At 30.6% G+C, this 11352-nt stretch overlaps 1 protein-coding gene across 1 annotated transcript; it reads left to right on the forward strand.

Moving 5' to 3' along the window:
* The first annotated feature begins 3633 nt into the window (after nt 1-3633).
* Nucleotides 3634-4825, forward strand: LOC108860944 (1-Cys peroxiredoxin PER1). The gene is made up of 4 exons (XM_018634781.2): nt 3634-3797; nt 3913-4061; nt 4202-4330; nt 4408-4825. Exons 1-4 carry the CDS (start codon nt 3680-3682, stop codon nt 4657-4659), a joined length of 648 nt encoding a protein of 215 aa, XP_018490283.1. The 5' UTR covers nt 3634-3679; the 3' UTR covers nt 4660-4825.
* The last annotated feature ends 6527 nt before the right edge of the window (nt 4826-11352 follow it).

Raw genomic sequence — 11352 nt, forward strand, 5'->3', positions numbered from 1 at the left:
AAATAAATATTTCAGCCACAGTTAACAGATTAGTCTCTTAGACTAATATTATTGTAGTCGTCTGTCTGTTTCTTAAGGTGGAGAGACCCACGAAAAACACAAAAACCAAAAGCAGAAGTCGTTAGTTAAAGAGCATCCTTGTTGTGTTTTTAACTGTTCGCGGACTTTACTGACACGTATCGGTCTGCGATTGGTTCGTTTTTTTTAATTCGGACAAAAGCAGAAAAAAAAAAAAAAAAAAATAAGGCCTTTACCGATAATAATGCCCTTAGTTGAGTTGGTTGTGGTTTCTATCATCAAGAGTAGAGGTCATGAGCTTGAGTTCTTGTCGCATAAATAAAACTAGACTTTGACCCGCGCGCCCGCGCGGATGTTCATTTTCAGTTTAAAATATTATAATATATATTTATTTTAGGTTATATAATTGTGATATTAAGTTTCTTATATTATATAGCGCTATAAAAAATTGTCAATGGTGAATTACATTAGTTATTTATATCTAAATGATCAAAACATATTTTTGTTAATCATATAGTTTATCTGTGGTAGTTTGTTAATTTTATAGCCAAACAACAAAAATTTGACAATTTTTTTATCAAAATCGGTTTGTTCTCATTCACATGAATTAAATATTTTGTTTTAGTATTTATTAATTCATAAGTTAATATTAGATTATTAACAATATTAGGTTAAAGATCATATACAGGTTGACAGAATTTATGTATATCAGTAAATTCGAATTCCAATTTCAAACAATATGTTAATATTTTATTATGTATTTAGTTAATATACATAATTAAAGCAAATGATATTATTAGTAAATGGATTTTTTAATTGCTGGTGATAGACATGTTAAAAGAAATGTTGAATAAGAAAGGCCCATCTAGATGTGTAACAACTTTGATCCAACTATTTTACTCAGAAAAAAAAAAGTTAGACGATAAAAAATAACCATTCACATCGAAAAAGAAGACTCTAGGGTTGCAAGAAAACACAGAAAATATAATTATATTTAATATTTATTATCAACTTAAAACCTTAAATATGCTAAATAATTAAGATTCTCAAAGATTTAAGGAATATTTGATTACTTAACATTTTTGAATTAACATCGGATTTTTTGCTTTAGTTATATGTGGGAATATAAAAGTTACACAATCTTTATAAATCATGATATGCAATAAAAATTCGTCCATGTCAATCACGTTATAGGTTATTAAAATAAACTTAACCCAAATTGTCAACAAAAAAAACGTAATGGGCTGGAGGTGAGTTTTGCGTAAAAATGATTTGGATTAATTAGAAATATCTTTAATTAAATCAGTTGCATAACATCGTAAATAATGAATAGAAGTCAGGGTTATTTCCCAATCTATCTTATTAAAACATGAACATTACAACTTTTTCTAGGTAGATTTTTTAAAAGTGGACTTCATATATTAAAATTAAATGTCTCATTCTTTATATATAATACATACCATAGTCTAACTTTGCATTGATGTATTTCCTTAAATATAGTTCTTCTTTTTGTCCATATTCCATATACGATTTTTACATTTATTACATGTCGATTTAAATAAGATATATACTAAGAATACTAAATATATTAATCGTTCTATAATTACCCTATACAATTCATTTTAAATTGATCAGTATACTTTCATTGGTCATATTAATTTTATTAGTACGAATAACATTAGGTAGATAAGTCATAGACACATACATAAAGATATACATAAAGATATGACTATTCTTATAACTACGTTGGGCCTAATTTACTTTCTAAAACAAATAACACATAGCTTCATATATTGTATAGAATATAGTAATATTGTATAGTATTATACTTATACAATAATACTAAAAACAAACCAAACTGAAATATAATATATATCGAAAATGCTTTGAACCATTACACACAAAATATATTAGAACTCAAAGATAAAATTCACTTTGAAATTACATAATAATTATTTTTAAAAAATTAAATTTCGTAATGTACAAAAAACATAAGTTTTATATAAAATTTTGTGTTACAATAAAAAGACACAACTCGCGCTTGCAAAATGTTATTTTTACATACGAAAGACATTTTTGATATAGTTCTTTAAACACAAAATTTAATTATACAAACTCGATACTACATAAAACTAAACAATATATAATACATTTTAAAAATAAAACCCGTGCGGATGTGCATATGTTTATATAATATATAAATATATTATGTTATGCATATTTTCATATAAATAATACCCCAATGTAAGTTTTGTATGATAAATGTTGAAAATACAAAATATATAGCACTATATATTTTAAATAATACAGAAAAAATCTACTTTACGTTATCATAAAATTTAAAAATCAAATTTAGTAATTAAACACATTGCTTATTTAAACACATTAGTACACATTGTTATTTATCAAAATTTTTTATATTAATACATATTGGCGATCATGTATAACATTTAGTAAAAACAAAGATAAAAACAAAATGACTCCCGCTCGGTCGAGCGGGTAATGATCTAGTTGTACTTCACTTTTAATAGGATAGATGTTCTTTTTTTCTCTCTTAAATATGTCAATTTATAGGTCTAATATATTATTTTTTTCCCAGCTCATAAAATAATAGGATCGGCATTGCTTGTATATAAACGCTCAACCACATGTACATTCATCTCTTTTTTTTCTTTTTGGTGCAAATGTTAAAATTTATATCACTTTTTTTAGTTTACATAGCTGTTGCAAAAGCAAAAGACCGCAAGCTGGCTAACTATAAAGTTCAATAAAACAGAAAGAAAGCTGGAGCAAGGAAGGAGAAGAGCCATTTGTTGCAGGGAAGGAGAGGAGCCTGTCACGCATAGACCTGTCCATTGAAGCAAAGCAGGATGCCCGAGTTGCTGAGATGCCCCTGATGATCCTAGCATCCGCTCACTCATTCATCTCTAAGTTAATGAAGAAATCTTTTTAAGTTCTTGAGTCTCTTTCTCTCAATAGGTCTCCATCTCTCAATCAGAGCTATTATTAGAGCATAGTCAAGCTGCCTAAACGCAACCTTGTACACGTCGTATAACCCCCAAACTCCATCAACAAAACGCAGCAACGGAAAAAAAAAAGAAGGAAAGAAGACATTTGAATGAAAAACAGAGGAGGAAGAAACTAGAGAGCCTCCCGGTCCAACAGAAGTTTCGGCTCCTTCCACGAAACGCTTAACCAGTTGTGATCCTTCTAGTGTGTCGGAGGCTTTGGTCTTCTCCATTTGACGACACCGTTTCCGTCAGAAAATTTTCCATTAGTCCATCAGCTATAATCTCGGCCCAAATGGAACTGTAAACTCAAACTTTTGTCGATTATTATACGAGATCGAGTACAAGTGATACAAATATTCGAGTCCCTAGCTAGAAAATATTAAATAATCGTCCGCGTTCGAAGTTTTCTCGAAACGTAAAAGAGTTGTTTTATTCGAAGATCATACAAGACACGTCCATACGTGGCGCGAAGCCAAGTTGTGAGAACGCCACGTGCTACTCTTTTGCATGCATCCCGTTTGAACATCAAGATTCTTTTTCTGACTTTGATTTCTGCACCTATAAGTTTATGTGATCTCTATTTAACCGAACATCAACTCACCTTTATCCATCGATACACACATTTTCATTTCGATAACAAGAAAAAGAAAATGCCAGGGATCACACTAGGAGACACGGTGCCAAACCTAGAGGTGGAGACGACACACAAGAACTTCAAGCTCCATGACTACTTCTCCGATTCTTGGACCGTCCTCTTCTCTCACCCTGGTATATAGAAAGTCCTTAGATCTTGACTAACCCGGTCAAGTCTCGTTTTTTCTTCCTAATATATTGAGAATCTCCAACTAATTTGCTCTCTCTTTATTGACGAATGGACTCAAAGGGGATTTCACGCCTGTATGCACAACCGAACTTGGTGCGATGGGTAAATACGCTCATGAGTTCGAGCAGAGAGGTGTGAAGCTCCTTGGTTTGTCTTGTGACGACATACAGTCGCACAAAGATTGGATCCCCGACATTGAGGCATTTACGGTAAGATTTAATTTCATGCATGCATGATGCATATGACATAAAACTAATTAATATTTTGATATACCTATTCTATTTTCGTTTTAATTAATTGTAAGTAACATTTTGCTCTTCTTTTATTGCGACATAAACAATTGATATAGCCTGGAAGCAAAGTGACATACCCAATAATCGCTGACCCGAACAAAGAGATCATCCCTCAGCTTAACATGATCGATTCTATTGAGAACGGTCCCTCTCGTGCCCTTCATATAGTTGGCCCCGATTGTAAGGTAAATGATCATATGTCATAATTTCATTCTCATCTATTTTTGCATGTATATATGATTTATTATGAATTTTTATATAGATAAAGTTGAGTTTCTTGTATCCGTCCACCACGGGGCGCAACATGGACGAAGTGTTGAGGGCTTTAGACTCATTGTTGATGGCGGCCAAACATCAGAACAAGATCGCCACTCCGGTTAACTGGAGACCGGATGAACCGGTTGTTATCTCACCAGCTGTGTCAGACGAAGAGGCAAAGAAGTTGTTTCCTAAGGGTTTCAAGACTGCCGAACTTCCTTCCAAAAAAGGCTACCTACGTGTGGCCGATGTATGATGTATCTTGAAAAAAAGAAAGAAACTAGCATGTCGTATAAGTGTATTGTATAATAATGTTTACAATGGGTTGACAAAAAATATAAAAACTACGTTTGTAACGTATCGTGTGTTGTACTCGGGAGGTTATAACCTTATATTAATAGAAATAATGTATGTTTTATAAAGTGGTGTGCTACAACGTCTTACCGGTCTAAACGTGGTGTTTGACAAAAAAAAAGAAAAAAAGGATGCAAAAGTATTAATCACAAACCCATCAAAAGTGTTGCAATTGCCAAATCAATAACTTGAAAAATAAAAAGGTATTTTGAGTCTGCCGACATCATAAGCAATGAAATCACAGAAAAAAAAAGAACCTATCAAAGGATGAACTGGACAGATAATTAGAGAAGATAGAAAGAGATGAACGTATATCATATTACAGTAACAAACATAGAAGTCTAAACATTCAGACAGATGATACAACTTGCAAAATAACCTGAACTTCCATATGCATAAGCTCGCTATGTACAACCCACATGACACAATTTGTTGCCCGCACGTGTTCTGGTAATTACACTGAACATGAATGCAATTATCGGGGAATAGCTTATCCGGATGAAAGGTTGAAATTGGTGCTGACATAGTTTGATCAAATAAAGAAGTTCAAATCAAGTTCAAATCATAGTTAGAACAGAAGGTTTGCCATCAACCTCTGGAGTTCGGCCACCTCATTCTTCGTAAGTTATTTGAGAATACAGAAGAGAGTTGATAGCTCGTAAGTTCGACACCAATTGAGAAGGACCTTACAGATTTACCAAGGTCTTCAAGCTTGACGTCTACAAGCTCGAGACATCTTTTGTAGTTGCAGTGCCATGATCCTAGAATTCAATGCACTTCAAGCATTATTGGCTCTTTTACTTGTAGTGGATTTATTGGCAAACTTTTGACCCACTATCTTGTCGAGCATCTTCTCATTTATAATGTGGCATTGAACAAGAATTTTGACCCACTATTGCATTCTGTCGATTTATTGGCAAACCTGTAGTGGATTTATTGGCACTTAGTGCACTGAATTCCATGATACACGCTCGAGACATCTTAGTCGACAAGTCTTAGAGAAAAGTTTTTTTTCGCACGATTGTCTTTCTCAGTCTCAGAGACAGTGATCGGCACCTAGGCCTTCTCAAGCTGAACGGAGAGCTTGGAAATCTTGTCCTTGGCTGACTTAAGCTTGGAAGTAACTCGTCTATTCTCAGACATGATGCCTCTAACATGCTCCATGAACACTTTAGCATCTTCTTTGAACTTATCATATCTCTCTCCAGCTATTCCGACTTTTTCCTCAGATCTGACTCGTAGTCGCCAACCATATGATTGATGTAACCCGCATCCAAAATAGAAGTGTTAGATGGTTAGAAATATATAAATCAAATTAAAGGACGTTATGCACTAAACTTACATGGCTCCGGTATGCGCCACTTCACGGCATCTTTCCTTTGCAGCCAATTCTTTCATGAAAAATCTCAGCCGGTTCATTGTGATGATTATCAAAGGGAGTCTCTGACGAGTACTTGAATATGATCGTGTCCTTTAATGATTTTGGACGATCCTCTTTTTCTTCTTGGACCACTCTATATGAATTTCAGAATTTTTATGCTTGGTTGGATGATTCATCGAGTCCATAAGTTATATGTGGTAATAACTGATTTAGATAGGGAAAATTCCACCATCAGATCAATGTCAAGAGCTGATGGCTCTATAGAAATGCTAGCTGCAGATGTAGCGGCATCTTTCTTTTGATTTTGCACCTCTGGATTTGCTAGGATTGGGGCAGGCGCTGGGGGATCGGCATTAAGATAGCATCTACAGCTTGTGCTGCAATGGAAACATCTGCGGTTGAAACGATTGGTCGTAAATATTTATCTCTTCACTTTACCCATCATTTCTTATTGATGTTTTTTTCTTCAGTTTGCCTCGTTTTTACGTTAAAAGGCAAAAAGAAAGGAGTCAGTTCAGTGCCGTGTTTCAATAGGGAAAAATTAAACATTCGTTTTCGGCAGAAAAAAATTATCAAAAAAAAAAAAGACATTCACTTCGGGTACGTCTCTGAATCAGCTATCTACCAATACTGGAGTTCGACATAATTCTAAAATTCTTGCCATTTCTGCAACATACGCCTTATTGATCTTACAAATAAATAGAGCCGTTGCCAGTGATGGATCTTAGTTAGATGACAACAAATAAAACAGAATTAAGTCAAAAAAAAAAAAAAAAAAAATAAAACAGAACCCAAAAGTTTTCATTCTTGATGGATGCCAGCGTCATATGATAAAAAAAGTATTTTAGTTTATTAAAATACATTGTAAAAAATATGTGATATATATATATACGAGAATCAGTATAGGACAATTTAATTATTTAAATGTACTGATCTGATTTCTTGTCGAGATAAATTAATTAGATCTAATTTTAATATTTAATCTTAAGAAAATCCATTTTACAAATTAAAGTTTGATTAATATTAATTTGAATATAATGTGGTGTTATTCGATCAAAGATTTGTAATCTATCATATTTTAAATTTTTAAATTAATTTTTACAGTATATCTTGGATTTTGAGTTCACTCATTTATTCATTAGATTCCATAAGTATTGATTTGAAATCAACTGAAAGTACAAAAAAAATTAAAATCTTTAAAATTTGAATAACATTAGATTTTAAAAACTGAATTTAAATCATTCATTGAATAACATAAGATTTAAAATTAGAATTTAATAACAGTAGATTGTGTCTAGATTTAATTCTATAAAATACATCCACGAATAACATCCTTTTTAAAAAAAAATTGGATAAGTATTCTTATATGAGATTTTAATTTGAAAAATACACTTTTATTTAACTTTTTTGAAAATTACATTTCTGTATAAGTTAAAAGACTAAATTGTTCAATCTAAATATTTATAGTCATTGTGATATTTTTTTCATTATATTATTTTATTACTTAATTTAGCAAATTCAACCCAAAAATATATATTATTTTTTTCTTAAATAATACTTTTACATTTTTCTGATAAAAAGAAAATCTACAAACATGTTCTCCTTTCTCTTGTTTTCAAAACTAAATTCTGAGATAATAATTACCAAAAAGTTACGAAAAAAAATTCATAGAAATTTGGGTATATGTATTTCAGCAAAAATGTATACACGGTGGGTTCTGATGATCTTTCTCATTTTCTATGCAATAGGTCCTTTTCAATACATGCTTAAAAATTTTTTTTTTTCTAATTCTTCAAACCAAATTTTATGTAAAAATGTTGTGAACAGCCGTCATTTTATGTTAGAAGAAGAATAGAGAAGAAAACGTATTGAGGCAAATACCCGTTTAGGGTTTCTTATTAATGATGTGATAATAATTTACAAACCCTTAGACCCATATTTATACAGCCTCAAAAAAACCCGATTTCCTTTTCCCAATAGAAATAGTAACTTTCCTAAACTGATAATCCAGCTGACTACGTCCGACCCACGAGTGCTGGGCATTTTACTAGTACAACAGAGATTTAAGACACACAGATGCAACAAACACCACCTTGACGAAAAATCTCTACAAAACTCCTTATCCCGTCTATCTTCTGGGGGGAACCTCCATTGCTTCTTTAGCATTGGCAAACACGGAGCAGATTCAAGCAATGCTTGAACTTCTCCGTTGTAACAGGCTTGGTCAACATGTCAGCTGGATTCTCCGACATATGCACCTTCTCCAATAAGACTTCTCCAGAAGCTGCTAACTCCCTTATCTTGTGAAACCTTATACGTATGTGCTTCGTCCTTCCATGATACACTTGATTCTTAGCCAAACATAACGCGCTTTGGCTATCACAGTGTAGCTGAACACCTTCTTGATCAACACCCAACTCGGATACAAGTCCTTGTACCCACACTGCTTCCTTAGCTGCTTCTCCAAGTGCCATGTATTCAGCTTCAGTGGTTGACATCGCTACAATACCTTGTTGTACCGATCTCCAGCAAATAGGTGTTCCTGCAAGAGTAAATACATACCCCGTAGTTGACCTGCTATTATCAAGGTCTCCACCATAATCTGAATCCACGAACCCAATAACCGAATCCTGCACTTCTCCACCAAACATAAGCCCATAGTCACTTGTACCTCGCACGTATCTTAGGATCCACTTCACAGCATCCCAATTCTTCACTACGTCCGACCCACGAGTGCTGGACATTTTACTAGTACAACAGAGATTTAAGACACACAGATGCAACAAAAAACAATTCTTCAAACCAGATTTGTTTTGTTTTTATCATTGCCCTAAATTACATTTTGTGTTTGTTTGGAACGTAGATGCATGAAGAACGTGATTTTTGTTGAAAAAGCGTAAATTTCTTTGAATTGTTATCGTAATTTTTTGAAGAAGATTTATTTACATAAAATATGTAAAATAATTTCAAAATATTTAATAAGATCTATCAAAGCTATTTTATAATATTAAATACTAACATGTTTTATATTATGTTTACCCTAAAAATAACTAAAAATATTATTATTTTCAAATTTATATTCTATTTATTGAAATAATTTTAATTAGAATTTGGAGAAAATTGTCTTATCAATTGTAATAAATTGTAGTTTCCAAAATAAAAATAAAAGACATGTATTTTCAAAAATTAAACTACAAACAGAGTAATTTTCAAATTATCCTAGTAAGTTAAGCTTTATTTTTGTAAAGATAAATTTATTTGAAAAAGATTAAAATTGCGTCTTACGTACATATTTACTTAAATATAGTTTTTAATCTATATTTTTTAAATTATATACTTTTATTTTATGATTTAATTTAGTAATTTAATTATCTTCATATAATATATTAAATATAAAAATAAATTTTATTTTAAAAAAAAATTAATATATTACTAATTCATAGTTTATGTTTAGTATAATATTAATACATAGTTTATATTTAATAATAATAAAATGTAAAATATAAATTTTGGAAATTTTAAGATTTTAATGATAAAAGTATATATTTAAATACATATAAGAAATAGTTGAAAAATATCATGAACTAGTTGAAATTTAAAACAATTAAATAGAAATTTATTTGATATTTTTATCATTAAATGAAATCTAAAATTGAAAAGCTATATACTGTTACTAATCGTAAATAACAGGTATGATGTATCTATTATAATAAAATATTTTTTGATAACTTAAAGAAGAATATATGTTAAAATAAATAGTTATAAATTATATCATATTTTTAAATGTCATTTAATTGATTTCTTGTTTATTTAGTTTCTGCTGGGATAATATGAAGATGAATATTAATTTAAATCTCTGCTGCTTCTTTGACTGATTCTAATTAAATTCTTTCCCGGTTTGATATATCTATTCCTCTTTTTGTCTTTGAAATATAGAATCAATTTAGTGTTTTTAATTCAAGAACCAAATTTCAATACGTAGATGCTTTTTGGAAAAATGAAAGCACTCACCACGCCACACAGCCATATTGCTAACATTTTTACCAAAAGATGTTTTATTTTACCTAAAATAATATTTTAGATGATGATATTCACTAAAGGTTTTAACATTTTTACCCCAATTCTTTTTTTTGCTAAAGTTATACATTTCTGACTTCTGCTCTGCACTTTATTTTTGTCAACTAACCGGTGTCACTACGTATATTTTGATTCTTTTTTAGTCAAAGTACAGTTTGATAAGGATGAGTGTTCGGATATCCGTTCGGGGTCAGATCAGGTACTTTGAATTTTTGGATATTTCGGTATATGAAAATAAAATCGTTCGGGTATTTCTATACTTCGGGTCGGATTCAGGTATTTTTAGTTCGAGTTCAGTTATTTCGGATCGGATTTTCAGATATTTAGATTTCTTAAAAAATTAAATTCTTCATTTCTCAAGTTTTTCTTGTATTTAAAAATATAACTTTCACATTACTGATTTTTCATTTTTAATAGATTAAATGATCAATAACTTTCAAGATACTATTTTAAAAATAAAAGACACCAATTTGATTAGTGTTTTTAAATTTTGGATTAACTTTTGTTAATGCATGAAATAAAAAATTTGACATACATTTTAAGCATAAAAAGTATGAGTCTGTATTTGCTGACAAAAAAAGTGAGTAAAAAATCACTTTTCTTACAATTTTATGTATATTATCTAATTTTGAACCATGTGCATAATCAATATAAACCTTTTGAATAAAACTAGAGAAGCAAACTTTGATTCTTTTGTTTGTGCTACAGTTCAAGGAGGAATATCATGAAGTTTTTTTATTAATAAAAACAAATGAGCTTTTTTCTCTATTAAGTTTTTAGCTTTGGGTATTTCCATGATATAAATAATATAAGACGAAAGATATTGTTTATAATAAAATTTCTTTTTGATAAAACAGTTAGGTTTGTTTTTTTTTTTATTTATTTAAAAATTATTTTTAGGGCATTTTGAACAGTCAACGATATTTTCTCTGTCATTGGTTTTTTTTTTGGAAATTGATAATATAGAAATAAAACCAATAACAAAATCCAAATAAAATAAATTATTTCTTATTTCGTTTTATTTGAATATGAAGCCAAAATGGAATTAGCCGGAAACTTTGTTTTCTGGACGCACTAGTGATGTTTAGTTCTGATTTCTATTAATTGCAAGCCAAAAACTAGACATGGTATAACCCA

This window comes from Raphanus sativus, chromosome 5 (assembly GCF_000801105.2).
Source record: "Raphanus sativus cultivar WK10039 chromosome 5, ASM80110v3, whole genome shotgun sequence".
Lineage (NCBI taxonomy): Eukaryota > Viridiplantae > Streptophyta > Magnoliopsida > Brassicales > Brassicaceae > Raphanus > Raphanus sativus.